General features: G+C 39.1%; 1 protein-coding gene across 3 annotated transcripts in view; it reads left to right on the top strand.

Moving 5' to 3' along the window:
* sipa1l2a (signal-induced proliferation-associated 1like 2, genome duplicate a) overlaps positions 1 to 16,077 on the top strand; it is a 137,423-nt gene that overhangs the window by 41,377 nt on the left and 79,969 nt on the right. For all 3 annotated transcript variants that reach the window (XM_089116737.1, XM_089116738.1, XM_039659479.2), the window contains exon 2: positions 13,285 to 15,007. In XM_089116737.1, the coding sequence (XP_088972863.1) occupies positions 13,630 to 15,007 (1,378 nt within the window). In that variant the 5' untranslated portion in view covers positions 13,285 to 13,629. The remainder of the gene's footprint in view (positions 1 to 13,284; positions 15,008 to 16,077) is intronic.

Raw genomic sequence — 16,077 nt, 5'->3', positions numbered from 1 at the left:
AACCCGTTTTCTACCCCGTTTCCAGTAAAGTGCTTTCTCGCACTCGCTGCATGACAGGCTGCCATTATAGTGACGGCAGGCGGTGGGTTTGAGCGTCCAGTAATGGCAGGCGTGTGGTGCTGGTGTATTGTGGAGGCCTGCTGAGGCACATCGTCTCTGTACGAGAGCTTTTCTAACGCTGACACAACAGATGGTTGATTTGGAGGAGCTTGAGCCATCAGATGTCTCCTTTACAGTGGCCAAGAACAAACACGAGCGAGACGCTACGGGTTTGTTGAACCGTTCCACCAGCTGGACAAGATCAAAGTCAAGGGTATGAGAACCGAACCAGTCATGACTTTGATATCGTTTTCTTGCTGTGCGTGCTTCTGAAATATATGGGTTTGAAATGATATATTTAATTTGTGTGTTTTTGGAAGGAGTTTCAGCCCACAACCGAAATGGGACACAGATTAAACCTCAGAGCCTCAGAAACCTCATTCAGACTTACGCATTTCCATGATCCATATTATTTACCATGTCTTTACTGGTATTGTTTTGGTGTTACGATATCAGAAGAGCATTACCTGAATAGCTTAACATATGGCTTAGCATATTGCTTGCTTGCATCAAGGTTATAAATAAGGACAACCCCAAACGGACAATGGACAACCCAAAATATGGATTTCAAAAAGTAACCCAAAGGCTGGGTTTGTCCATATTTGACCCAAAATTGGGTTAAACCAACCCCAACATTTTTTAGAGTGAAGTATGCATAAGTGAGGATTGTAAAGCATCATATATAGGTAGATTGGAAACATTATTGAATCTCTTTCTGACTTTGCTCATTACTACTGTATGTTGAATACAGGAGCCTTAGATGTTCAAAAGTCAGTTCTGGCACATTGTCTTGGTATCGTAAAAACAAATTAACTCTAATGAATAGTATTTTGATTAATTTTATTATTATTATTTTTTGTATTATTGCAATAGTAATATTTCTTTATTGATTGAATATTTATAATATACATTTTAACGATATCGTATCTATCTGACTGGGGAATAAGGTTTTCCTTCTGTTTTTGTTCTGTTTTTTTGACTGCTGCTACTTAAGAGCATATAAAGTGTTTCTCCAGTGAATGACCCATGCTGTGAAATGTGGTTCCTCCAGCAACAGGCATCCTGGAAGGATTGTCAAATACATAAGGAAAAAGTGCCGTGTCTTCGGGGACGGGTGCTTTAATACGGGCTTCTGGCCAGCAATTTCATTCTTGCCGTGGATAGATGGCTCTGCTAACAGCCCATTTCTATTTTCTGTAGAAGGAAGGCACCTGGGGATTTCAGAGAGGACTGTTCCAGCTGCTCGAGGGCAAGGGCAAACAGTTGACACGAACGCCAAGGATAAAGGATACTTTGGCTCTAAAACGTTGTTTTTTGAGTATCAGAATTTCAAATTTTCTTTATTTATTTTTTTTAACCAAGAATCTCTTAAAGTATCCACAAGTTTCCGAGGGGCGCTCATGTAAAAAATAAAGTGGGTGAAACTTCCGGTGACGCGGCGGAAGTAGCATTCATTTCCAATGGTGTTTTGTGTGTTAGTTAGCGAAGAGGCTAGCTGTTTTTCGGAGAATTATTTTACTATTTAAAGACGCCAATCTTTATGAGAGATGTCGTTACGGAGCTCAGGGACAACATGCGCTGTTCGCGGTTGTACGTATAACCGGACTAAACTAATTCAGTGGCTTAAACGTGATTGTTTTGAACATAAGCTGAAAACGAAATCAGAGTGATCCTACCAACGACTGAAGTTTCCATCAACCTCCCAAAAGACGACGAATCATCCTGTGTACATTTGTTTAAAATCTTAATATTCTACAAACTCTATCAGCATGTGATTGGCTGTTCGCTACTGATGTTACACCTAAACTCCTAAAGGACAGAATAATGTGCCAGTTAATGTATTCAAGTAGCACATTCATTTATAATTTTGAATAAACTCCAAAGCACAATGACTAAGTGTGTATTTTTTATTTTAATTGTTTGTCAGCTCGCACAACTGTCTGTCAACATGCCTTGATCAGTATTGATTATTAATAATGTTATTATAATACTCCCAATCAACTACTGCGGAGGGTAAAGGTACTGTTATTTCACCCTTTTGAATTTCGTTGAGGTTGTGTTCCCACATCGTTAGCTAGTTTGGATCGCTATAACTTGAATGACTGTCAACTGTTGAATGAACGAGTGTCAAGCATGTCAAGTAGCGCTTTGTTTACTTCAAACCGGAAGTCGCGCCCACTTTTGACGCAAGGCCTCATGGGGCGTAGGAAACTTGTGGATAGCAATGCCTCTAGATGCACAAGCTTGGTTTTACGTTGTTGTGTTTGGAAATATGTCAGAACTCAACACAAGAGAAACAGACGGATTGCCATAGTGGATATCAGTTTCAATTAGTATTTTATCTAGCCTTGGTGGAGCAACAGTTTAAGTACAATCTTGCTGAACAGGTTGACATGTTTATAGCTACCGTAGTTACTCATGCTACATTGGCTGTAATACTAATGCTGTCCTATAGAGGGCCAAAGGATTAAAACATCTTTAAAGGGTAACTAAACCCCTGGTCCGAGCCTGACTCCACCCACTGGCAACATTTGAAAATGCTGAAAAAGTGGGCAGACCCCAGCGGAGATAGAGGGGACGAAATAGATGCTAAAACACTCTATCCTGATCGTTTTCAATACTCATAATTCCAACTCCTGACTCGCTACAGTGGTTTTGACGTCACAAGATGGTTTTTATACTGGCTCGCGTGGTGAGCTGAAACCTGCGTACGTCACGAAGTGCGGAACATCCAATAGGAAAATTCAACTGCAGTAGCCACCGTTCAACCTGAAGAGGGCAGCACTAAGACGTTTTTACACCATATATTGTAGAAATAAAACACTTATACACAAATGTCAAAAAAGTTACTCGAATCAATGACCGGTATTAATAAAGATCCATTCTTACAGATCATTTAACTAAAAAAAGTTGGTTTAGTGTTTAGTTACTCTTTAATGTCAAATCTCCGTACTCTCCGTTTCCATCAGTTAAAAGGACAAATAAATGCATACTCCGAGAGCACTCCACAAGTTATATCTGGAGACTTGAGATCGATGCATGTGAATGCATGTTTTAATCAGTTTATTTTACAGATAAGTTCTTCTCCATTGTTGCACACACTCACAGACAGTGTTTTATGAAAACTTAAGACAGGCAATTCTATGCAATTGTGTTAATAAAAAAAAAACAAGATGCATTTCTAGAATATTCTACAGATATTCCACGGAAAACAAAAAAAAATCAGCTGAATGACCCTTGGTTAATTGAACAGCAATGCAAAAACGCAGGGAACTGGTCTTCATAAATGCAGCAAGAGCGCGATCAATGGCGACTTGAATGCATGAGAAAATGCAAATGCTGATTTAATTTGTTGAATTTTGCCTGCCTACAGACTTTAGATAGGTCATGACGTTGCCTTCAGCTGATTTCTTCAAGAGAGGTGTGTGCCATGTCAGTTATTTCCATCAATATATCATCCATCATCATAGACCCAACAAAAGCTGGATGTTTTCAAATGCACACCTTTTTCTCCATGCCAATGCTTCAGGATGTTTTTCTCTCTTTTTTTTGGTTTATCTCTACGCTTTAGGCTTTTATTCCCTGCTCATTTTCCTATTTCTACTCAGGAGGACACATTATCAGCATCTCTTTGCTTGTCTAATCTGTGTCGGTCTGGTCGCTCTCCCTTGTCGCACAAAACGGAAATTCTCTCGGCAGCTCTTTCAGCCACCAACTGTTGATCACCGAAGGGTGTGATTCCCCTACAAAAACTGGCTATTAAATCCCCAGCGGTGCTCGTGGCGGGCCTCAAAGAGCCCGTCTGATGCAGGGGCCCGTCTTATTACAGAGGAGGTTATAGACTCGTAACGTCCAGAGCCGCACGCTGGTGCTAATTTGAGTGTCAGCTTGTGGTGGACGCCTCCCCGTCGAGAGCCCTGAGTTATGAGCCGAGGATTAAAGGAAGGGTGTGTTTCAGGGGGCCGTTTGGATCCGTGTTCGGGATGGCCCGACTTGGCCCTCGACCCAAACAAACACCCACCGTTAAGAAAAGCTCCGAATGAGTTCCCAGAACCTAATAATGAACTCTTACTTTTAAAAGCAACACATTAACTGGCTTAACGGTTTAATTGCTTGGATTTTGTTGACACGATTTGGCCCATTTTCATGGCACTATTAATCTGCTCCTTCAAGGCTGCAAACTGCTCCGTTGAAGCAGAAATACGAGTGTTTATGGAAGCAGAGATGCCAGAGTCTGGTTACCGTTACCAGCCTTTTCTTTTTTTTGGGTGGGCCGAGAGTGCGAGGAATTTAATAATCGCCATCCGTATCACCTCCAGGTTAAAAAAACAGCCCTTGAAGTTTGATTGAACCCAGAAAAATAGTTTCTGAGCGAGGTGTAAATTGCTTGTGTGTGTTATTTTGTGGCTGTGATCCCTTTATTTAACCTGAATATGGACAAAAAGAAACATCGTTGGTTAAATGACGTACATTTTAGTTGAAGGCCTCCTTGAATAGTTACATTACCTCATTTTCACATTCAGCCATTTGTTATTTATGAAGGCTGTGTTTAGTGCTTTTTCATGCCGTAAGGTGTCTGGTTATGGAGAGTGTTGTTTAAAGGCAGGATAGGCCATTTGTTCCAGTTATGCTGGTTGAAAGTCTCTCTTCATATCCTGAGAGCAATCACTAAGTTAAGTGGTCTAAATGTGTGTGTGTGTCAGTGTTGTGCAAGTTACTTCCAAACTGTAATACATTAGGTATTACTCGTTACTGTTATTTAAAAGTAATTCATTACCTTACAATATTACTGTCTCAGAATTGTAATGCGTTACATTACTCATGTATTACTTTTGAGTTACTTTCACTAAAATAACTAAGTAGTACTTAACTTTGGGGCTGTAACGATATGCAATTTGAAACCGAAATCGCGATTCACCACACAACTCAGATCCACGAACCTACAGAATCGCGACACACCTCTTCCAACTCCAGCGTTATTCTCCTTACCGTCCAGATCCAATGCTGCCTTATCTTTAAATTAGACTATTAGTATTATGTAAAGTTAACATTATAAAATACGTAGACCTACACCACAAAACTAGTTGAGGATAAATTATTTAAAATTCCAGCATTATGGACGTGACATTTGCAGTCAAAACTTGAAATAAAAATTCTCAGAAAATACATGTATTGAAACGTATATAGGCTATTTCCTTAAAGGACAGACATTAGACATTAGACAAATATCAGTCTATGTTTTATTTTTAATATTAAGGAAAAGACACACATTCATGCGTGACAAAAAAAAAATAGGAGGCAAAATATATTTTTTGTAATTCTGTTAATTACACTGCGCAAATCGGATGAGAAGGGGTTGGCATTTTAGTTTTCGTGTTCGCATTTATGAGGAAAAAACAATGTTACAGACGCGACCGCTCTAAACTGGCACAAAAAGACTGCTTTAAAACTTTCACATAGTCTGTTGCCTTTAAGAAGTAAAATACACTGTAATACAACTGTAATATAAGGCTGACTGAACATGTAACGAGTAAAATATTACTGAAAATTGATTAGTAATGCCTTACACTACTGCGTTACAGCAAAAAGTAATATGTTACTGTAATGTATTACTTTTGTAATGCGTTACTCCCAACACTGGTGTGTGTGTATTGTCTGTAGAAGGTGTAGTACCATAAAATGTTTGTCCAATCATTGCATTCTGTCCTGTATTTCCACACGTCTGCACACCTGCTCGCGCAGACCACGTGTCATCAGCGTGTTTCATCAGTGTTGGGGAAGCTACTCTGAAACTGTAGTTTGACAAGCTACAAGCTACTCACAAGTTAAAGTAGTTAAAGGGTTAGTTCACCCAAAAATGAAAATTCTGTCAGTATTCACTCACCCTCATGTTGTTTCAACCCCGTAAGACCTTCGTTCATCTTCGCAACACAAATTAAGATATTTAAGATATTAAGATCGCTCCTGCATACTAGTCCATCGGCTTCTTGAGGGAATGACTCTTGCTGGCATCGAAAAGTCATTAAAGACATCGTTAAAATAGTCCAAGCGACTACAGTGGCTCAATCTTAACTTTATCAAACGACGAGAATACTTTTTGTGCGCAAAAACAAACAAAAATAACGACTTTATTTCAACTATTCACTTCCTTCTCCATGGGCCTGTAGTCAGTTAACGTAGTGTGATTGCGTAAAGCTACGTCACACTTAGGCTCACTATTGGCCGACGCTGGTCATGTGTGTGATGCGTGTGACACAGAGCACCGAAATTTTCGTTCTTAATCGGCCTGTTTATTACCGTTTACGTCGGAACCGGTTCCCTATTGGCACCGCGTTTCGGTACCCAACCCTATCCATAATGCATCCGACTGTGTATTCAGTACCTTTGTCCATATTTTCAAAACGTTTCTGCCGTTGAAATCAAACACACTGGCTCTGATCTGTGAATCTAGTGTTGTTTTTGGCGGCCTGTTTTAATTTTAGTTTTAGTCTAGTCTTTGTGTCAAGCTGACATTCACATTGAATGTGAATGTGACATGTCACATTCATACTCTTTTTAGTCTAGTCTAGTTTTAGTCAACGAAAAAAACCGATGACGTTTTAGTCGACGAAAGACATAGTCTAGTTTTAGTCAATGAAAATTGTATTTTAGTCTCTTTTTAGTAGGCAATTCTATTTTACCCAGTCAATATATAAGTAGCCTACCTAGTAGTAGGCTAGCCTATAGACGAAACCAAAATGTTCTTTTAGCCAAACCATCTTCTTATATTATTGTTACCTTATAGACTCAAGAATACATCCATTCCAGACACGGAAGACGCTCTAAATTGAATTTACAACATATTTCTATTTTACCAAACAAACATGTTAGAAGTAGCCTACACACATGATGAAATGAAAGTTTTTCCAAAAGTCATTTCTTCTTTTTCTCCCAAAGACGAATCCCTTTCTCTGTGTCAGACTTAACTTTGTTTGTTGTCGTTTATGCTAACGCCTGTTTCACACATACTCCGTTTTGCAGTGCGTATTTTTCCCGCAAATGTTACAGTTATAAAGGTGATAAAGGTTCGTTGACGACAATATTTAGTCATAATTTCGTTGACGGAAGCAACACTACTCTTTACAGAAATCCCCCCCCTTACACTTCCTCTCACAATGACGTAAAATGACGATTTTTACGTTATTGTAGGAGGAAGTGAAAAAGACAATCTTATGCTTTCAAAGCTCAGTATTGTTAGCTGAAAATTGTCCGACGGTCACTGTCGCTTGTGTCAACGTAGTGTGAACGGGGCTTTAGTGGTGTTGTGTTTGGTGGATTTAATCAGGAGATGATCTTAGGTTAGGTTTTCACTCATCCTATCAGTATAACACTAAAGCAGTGTGTTTAAACTCTCTCTCAGTGTCCTGACTTTGCAGCACAGCTCTCCTGTCAGAGCCGGTTTGGATGACGAGGAGGTTTTGAATGACCCCTGCGCTCAAGAGAATCACAGGATTCAGCTGTTTCTGCCCTGCATGGATGAGGTCTTGTGCATTAAAAAGTACAATGCACAAAAAAATCTGTGGCATTGTTTTGTGCATTGCTCTTTTTGTTGCAAAATACAAAAATATAATATTTATGAGCTCAAACCTCCCATAAACCTTTCTAATAGTACACAAGCCTATCCAAAGCACTTAAAATCTCAATCGTTGCAAAATAAACCCCGCATAATAATACGATTTTATCATTTAAGAAAATGACAGCGTTTGTCCATGCACAAGTCGCCACTGCAATGCCACAATGTCTAATTATGTGTAAATAAGGTTAATTAAAAAGATTGAAAATGACAAATGAGACGCTTTAACTGTACATTAAATGATTGCAAATGTTGTAAATGCTCTGAACATGGTGTGCTTCTAATATTCCCCCCCCGGGTCCAGCGATCACGTCTGAAGCTGACAGTGCCATATCATTTTACAGAAGGCTGACAGTGCCGGGTTCTCCTGGTGACGGCACATTAATACTCCCGCAGCCTCTAATCAGGCCACCGTGTCAAAAGATTATTTTAAGACCTGGCAAAACGGCTCCAAAAGACACAAAAATGGCCCAGCCAGCGACAGAAAATGAGTTCATTGCTATAATTAGTTTCGCAGCCACCACCCCCTCTCCCCAATTTCATTTCTTTGGCCTTGGAGGTTGACCAAAGATAATGAATGCTGAGTTTTTCTCATTAAAGACCTTTGTGTGTGTGTGTGTGTGTGTGTCAGACCTCCCATCATCAGCTTCCTTCACACACACACAGAAGGCCCAGTCACAAAACAAACCCTGTACAGGTCAGAGGTCATAGGGGATGATATATTTTTGCTGACCACCACCAGGTTGTGCTGCAATCAGGGCTCCCTGTAGAGAAAGACACGATGGAGAACATTTATCACTGTCTGTGTTCTAGATGGACTTCATCGGTTCTCCGAGACCACCATGATGTCTTGTTTATGTGTGTGGCAGATGTTTACACTCTGCAGAACCTCTGTTTCTCTGTGGTGGAGCGAGTCTCTCTCCAACATCTATCTGATCTGCTGAAGAGAGAAACTCCTGAACACGCATCATGTCTGTGGTTGTTGACCAATATACTGCCGTTGCTGATATTTATCAGCCTTGTTTTTGGATGGCCATCACAAAATCTGTATTGGTTGAGCACTATTCATGCGCACTTGCCTCTGTTACAGTTTTGCATTTTTACTAGCAATGAACAATATGTCGGTACCACTTCAATTATTGGCCAGTATTATTTTAATATACATGTCTCTAAATTGGTCATTATTGCATATGTATATTTATCTGCCAGATGTACATTATAATTGTGTAATCTCTTGCAAACCTCAAGATGAATATCCATTTTTTCATACTATACATTTAAAATGGCTAAATTCAAAAAAACATTTGATTTCATTAATTTTATTCATTCTTTTAATATCATTCATTCATTCTTTTAATATCATTCATTTTTATAATGTCATTGCATTCATTCATTCATTCATTCTTTTAATATCATTGCATTCATTAATTTATTCATTCATTCTTCATTCATTATTTTAATATCATTGCATTCATTCATTCATTCTTTTAATATCATTGTATTCATTCATTCATTCATTCTTTTAATATCATTGCATTCATTCATTCATTCTTTTAATATCATTGCATTCATTCATTCTTTTAATGTCATTGCATTCATTCATTCATTCTTTTAATATCATTGCATTCATTCATTCATGCATTCTTTTAATATCTTTGCATTCATTCATTTTTTTTCAATATTATTGCATTCATTCATTCATTCATTCTTTTAATATCATTGCATTCATTAATTTATTCATTCATTCTTCATTCATTATTTTAATATCATTGCATTCATTCATTCATTCTTTTAATATCATTCATTTTTAATGTCATTGCATTCATTCATTCATTCTTTTAATATCATTGTATTCATTCATTCATTCTTTTAATATCATTGCATTCATTCGTTCATTCATTCTTTTAATATCATTTCATTCATTCGTTCTTTTAATATCATTGCATTCATTCATTCATTCATTCTTTTAATATCATTGCATTCATTCATTCATGCATTCTTTTAATATCATTGCATTCATTCGTTCTTTTAATATCATTGCATTCATTCATTCTTTTAATATCATTCATTCATTCTTTTAATGTCATTGCATTCATAATTCTTTTAATTTCATTGCATTCGTTCATTCATTTTTTTAATCTCATTGCATCAGTAGTTTATACCTCTGCTCTAGTTTCGGCACTACTCTAACTAGATTAAACTTGAATCTTGCCATTGCATTATTAGCTCTTGTATGATAAATTGCATGTGATTGTTCTTCATTTTAGGTTTCTTTGAACATAAGAACATTGAAGCCTTTGGAAATGATTGCCAGGGTTTTGCTTTGCTTCGATGAACTGGTACTTTAAAGTAACATTTGGATTTACTGTAGATGTTTAGATTTGGAAGGAGCTTTTGGAGAAGGATCTTTCTGTTGGAATTCAGCAGCTTGTTCTGAGTCTCGTTACATCGAAGGAGACATTTTTAGTCACAGTTCAATAGTCCTTGAGTGTTTTGTGGATGGGGTTTTTCCACAGTTGACCCTGCTGTGTGTATCTTAATGATTGTGTCGACGTGAAAAGGGATTACGTAATCGGAGCCCCTCTGTTTTGTCCTTGCTCATCCTTTCAGAAAAGCCTGTCTCATTTAATGAAGTTATTTCAGGACGCACTTTTACTGCTGCTGCATTTCAATGTGAAAACTGTTAGTTAGGTTACAGCACTGGGATCCAAAACCCTGCTCTCTTGAATTGTTGTTAAGGACAGGACAGTCTGTAGGAAAAGTCAATGCAAGTTAACCAATGCAGTCATAAAATGTCATGAACCTAGCAGTTTGTTTTTTCTGTCACATTGTTTTTTTTACTTTATGTGAGTCTGTTTGCAAAAATGAATTAGTACTACTAGCATGACTTGATCACCATAATAATTTTTCAATGCACTTTCAAAACCCAGTCAAAGGATTTGCTAAATGGTTTTCTGTAGGCTTTTGTTGAAACAATACATTTAAACATTTTTATCTATTCTGCCTCAATCGTGTAATTTATTTGAATGTATCTTGGGTTTTTCCAGGCAAATACTGTGATTTCTGCAATTATTCAGTTGATTATACTACATGCAAGGTATTTTTTTAATCAATTCACTTCACAGTAATAAAAATGACCATTTGAAGAAACTCTTCTCCAGCCTACAACCAGGGCAGCGATCTCCCTCCCAAATCCAGTGTTCTCAATCCTCGTTGCATTTTATGTACCCCAACTGTGAATTTGGGTCAAACCTGCTCTTGCTGCTCATCTGCTTGCTGCAAATCAAAATGCCTTTAAACCTTTGCATAATGCTAAAATTGCAACATGCTTATTGTTTTATTTATTGATTTATTGATTGATTGATTGAACAGAGTGACGTATCATATACAGAAAGAGTTAACGATGCTTCTTTTTTTTTTTTTTTTTTTTTACAATTGTCTCCCTTTCCCACAACCCACCCACTCTTTGGTGGACACACGGCCTAAGCCTGAGTATATAGTGGACTGGATATCATATATGTGGGACAATGATTTTGGATTATCTATATGAAGAGTTCAGATGCAAAAGCCTCTAAATGCCATTTGAAATTTTCTTCTTTAATGATGCTTTTTATCAAACTTGTATATTTAAGTTCAGTAATTTCACTTAAATAACAATTAATAGGTAATTATCATTCCCATTTAATTGAAATTACTGAACTTAAATATACAAGTTTGATAAAAATCGCCATTAAAGAAGAAAATTTCAAATGGCATTTAGAGGCTTTTGCATCTGAACTCTATATATATTGACTAATCAGTCCCTCCAGAAAAACGCGATTATGCGATCGCTGAATTCAATGCAAAATCAGCCAAAGTCCGCATATTTATGCGGGGGCCGCATTTTTTCAAATACGCCGCACTTTCGCCGCATAAATTGCAGATTTCCGTGCAAAATATGTGGGGTTTGCATAATTTCATAATCTTCGCATTTTCGTTGCAAAAAAAGTCACATGTATCTTAGCAGAAAGTTGAAAAATGTTGCGTTTGCTTTCACACAAGAGCAGCCATTTCCCCCTGTTTCCATGGGAACGTTATGAAGTGACGCAATTACGCGACACCAGACAGACTCACGGAGGCGATTGACATCTCACAAATCGAACTCGTATAACTGTCTGTCACATGTTCTACCGTCACATCGTTACTTAATAAACAACATAAGATAAAAGGAGTAGCATCAAACAGAAATTGCCCGCACACATGGGGTGTTTGAGGCGCACATATAACACTGCAGAGAGTTCAACAGGGAGCGCGCAGCTCTTAAAGGGGCCAGACCTTATTTACACTCGTTACAGTCTGAAATAAAACAAGATGAGAAATTAAATATTCCCAGCACTTTCTATGATGTAGTATGCTTGCTTATCAAAGGAAGTAATAAGAAATGACTCTTATATTAACAGGGTGTTGGGGGAATCACTTTTTTTTCTCTTTTTCATCAAACCGCAATTTTTGCAAGTTCCCTCAATTTTTGCAAATTCGCAATTTCATCCCATAAAATTGCATAAATATCCCGCATATTCTTTCCATCACATTTTTAAAGAAAACGGGCCACGTAATCAAGGATTTTTGCCTGCAACAATCACAAAAAAACTCTGCGTTTTTCTGGAAGGTCTGAATACTATTATGGTAAATGTTATATATAAATCGCAAATTTTTTCACAAATTTTTGGAAATTACCACCACAAAATCAGTCATTTTGATCGCAAAAATCACAAAAAAAAATCGTGAAATCCTGGAGGGACTGACTAATGTATGTGCTGTACATCAGAAACTGAACCATGGGAGAAGGTGAACACGGTGGAGATGGGATGTATTGTCTCTTATTCCTGTTCCTCTTCTTTTTTTAGGCCTAGGGAAAATAGAATGAAGATTATTAGTTCTGTTCAGAAAAAAAGGGTCATGCAGTTTATCTTGTAGGTCAAGCTATATAATTGATTTAGCAGATTTTTTGGTGCGCCGATAGCAATGTCCGGTCGTGTTACATGATTCTGTATAGCACATTATATGTGGCATTCACACGATATTCATGAACATGAAAACCCCATTAAGGTCATCATCAGTGGCACCTTCCCAACCCACAAATGTTAGCAGAAGTTAAACTGCTGGAGTCTCCACTGGGAATAAGAGACACACACACACACACCCAGTATACAACTAAATGCACTTAGTTGTGCATACGTGTAATGTATGCATTGCATTTGGGGGCTCCAGTGAATAAATGTGCCATGAAAAGTTCTCCTTGCCTAATGCATAATCCAGTTTGAAAATGTTCTCTTGATTTGAACCCGTACTTGGCCCACACAAGTAAGCAGAAAAGCAAAAAGAAATGGGTATTAATATTTTTTAAATGGTCTCTTTGTGAGAAGACCTAGTCATCAGGCCAGTTTTGCGGCACTTATCTAACAGTCTTACATTGTTCTGTGGTCATAAGAAGGTTTTGAGAAAGACATCCCACTGTCTTGGAAGAGTGTCTGAATAAATGTTCTCTGTGAGTTGCCTTAATGTGCTTTTGTTTTTCTCCTTGCTCCCAACAGATCGCTCTCCTCCAGCTGTCGTCCTAAATTAGCTGAGCTCTGTGAAAGGATAGCCGTTTCAACTGACCCCTTCTGCTCCTTGAAGCTCCAGCCGTCCGAGACACCCAAATGCCGCCTGTCTTTCATCAAACTGGTCACTCCTAAAGAAAAATGGACTTGGAGTGAAAAGAAACCCCTTCATGTGGACTCTAGGACAACTCTCAAGCTAGCCAGATAGCTGGCCCTCGGACTCAAATGGGTGGCCTATGACAATGTAACCGATAGGGGGACTTGAGTTCTCGCTTTCCCAAGAAGCTGCAAGACGGTAAAACAAACCTTCCATCGCTTGAGGGCTTCTCTAACGTCATGCAGTCATCTGAGGAATTGTTTACCAGGAAGCTGAAAGCATTGAATGGGAGTATGGGACATCCAGCGACCAACACACAGGGCAAGCTGGAAGGGGGTGGGAAAACCAATGGGACGCCCGCCATGCCTAAAATGGGGGTACGAGCCAGGGTGACAGACTGGCCCCCGAAAAAGGAGGGTTGGGAAAGCCGAGGTGGGCCCAACTACGAAAGCGTCATCGCGGCCTTTCAAAACGGGCAGCCGGACCAAAGCGGGGAGATCACGGATTTGCGGGATTCGGATTATTCGGATGCAAAATATTCCCTGAGTGACCTTCTAAGTCTATCCCCTTTGAAGGGGCTTCATCCCATTCGCCAGCGGAGTAACAGTGACGTGACCATCAGCGACATTGATGCGGAGGACATATTGGACCAGAACGCCGTCAACCCAAACACTGGCGCCTCGTTGCATCGGGAATACGGCAGCACTTCCTCTATTGACCGGCAGGGTCTCGGGAATGAAGGGTTCTTTACCATGTTGCGAGGATACCGGATCGACAGTTTGGACCATCGCAGCGCCCCGCCCGTCGGTTTCCCAGAACTCCTTCGCTACGACACGACCCTCTCCCCGAGCTTGCAGACCGCCGCTCAAATCGCCCGCGGTGAGATCGTCCGAATCTCAGGCTACGACTACGTGGACGGCTCGCTCCTCTACAGCCGAGAAAGGGAGAAGTCTTTCATGCGTCGTCTCAAGTCGGAGTCGTCCGAGACGTCGCTTTTTAGGAAGTTGAGGACTATTAAAAGCGAGAACGATGGTTTGCGACTCTCCACCGAGCAGGACGACCGCCGGCCGCTCAGTTTTCAGAAATGCTTTGCTCACTATGACGTCCAGAGCGTACTCTTCAACATCAGCGAAGCGGTGGCGAACCGTATCAGCCTCAACCAGAGGAAAAACACCACAACCGGAGCTTCTGCTGCCTCGCAGTACCAAATCCCAGGAGGCGGACCGGTGGGTGCCAATAATACCGGACCTGCGTCCATGTTCGAATCGCCGCTGGGAAGTCGGGAAGACCTCAATCCCAAGGAGAACCTGGATGCGGACGAGGGGGATGGGAAAAGCAATGGGTTGGTGCTCAATTGCCCGCATTTTCGCAATGAGGTTGGTGGAGAGGGGGAGAGGAGGATCTCTCTCTCCAGGGCCACGAACAGCACTTACAGTGCTGGAGGAGAAAACTGCTCTTTCGAGTCATCCTTGAGCTCGCACTGCACCAACGCTGGTGTGTCTGTGCTGGAGGTGCCACGGGAAAGCCAGGCAATCCACCGTGAAAAGGTCAAGCGGTACATCATCGAGCATATCGACCTGGGAGCGTATTATTACCACAAATTCTTCTATGGCAGAGGTAAGCCTTGTTATTTTGGCGTGAAAAATGGGGTTGATTCTTGTTTGCAACTGGTTGTATTTAGAATATTCATCAGTTCATGTTATTACACAGAAAACTAAGTTTTTATTGTTTGTGATCTTGCTTTGCCTCTGAAACATCTTTCCTCTTTAGCGGATTTCATAAAGTTTGTGTTGGTGTTTTTTTTATTTTATTCATTTTACTAAATTACACGACCCAATAAAAACTCCACACCCCCCCCCACACACACACACACACAATAAAAAGATGAGTACTGCAAAAAAAAAAAATCTTAAAATTTAAATGATCTAGATTAACTTGAAATGCAACTCTGAATATTAAATATAATCATAATAATACAAGTTTTCATATATTTTATCTTGAATTGAGGTGGATTTTGGCTAATTTCACTTGCTTTTAAGTAGTTTATATACAAGTGAACAAATCTAAATAAAATACACACAAAAATAAAAAATAAAATACATTCCTATTATTGACACATCTATGAAAACAAGTCTAGATATCTCCTTCAGTGTTGCCTTTGAAGTAAATTTAAAGAGATTTTAGATGTTTTAAGTAGAATTACCTCATTAACTCTGAAACCTGTATGACCAACTTTTCTATACAATGAAAGTCAGTGGATTTCAATGCTGTTTGGAACTTTTCATCAAAATATCTTCTGTTGCGATCCACCATCCACGAAAATGAGTACAAAATACTGATTACAAACTTAAAATCCATTTTTTTTTTTGCAGTGTTAATTATTAAAGAACTTCTTTAGAAGATCTTTTGGATGCTATTCTGGTGATTTGGGGACTGAGACAATAGCAGCTTTTTTTAAGACCGACATTTTAAAGGGAGAAATGCTTGTTATTTTTCCATGAAAAATGGGGTTGATTCTTGTTTGCAACAGGTTGTATTTATATTATTCATCAGTTCATCTTATTACAAAGAAAACAAAGTTTTTATTGTTTGTGATCTCTTCCTCTGAAACATCTTTCCTCTTTAGCGGATGTCATAAAGGTTGTGTTGGTGGTTTTTATTTTATTTTATTCATTATACTAAATTAC

Source organism: Pimephales promelas, chromosome 11 (assembly GCF_988280905.1).
Source record: "Pimephales promelas chromosome 11, fPimPro1.hap1.1, whole genome shotgun sequence".
Lineage (NCBI taxonomy): Eukaryota > Metazoa > Chordata > Actinopteri > Cypriniformes > Leuciscidae > Pimephales > Pimephales promelas.
This window is presented reverse-complemented; position numbering and strand designations above follow the sequence as displayed.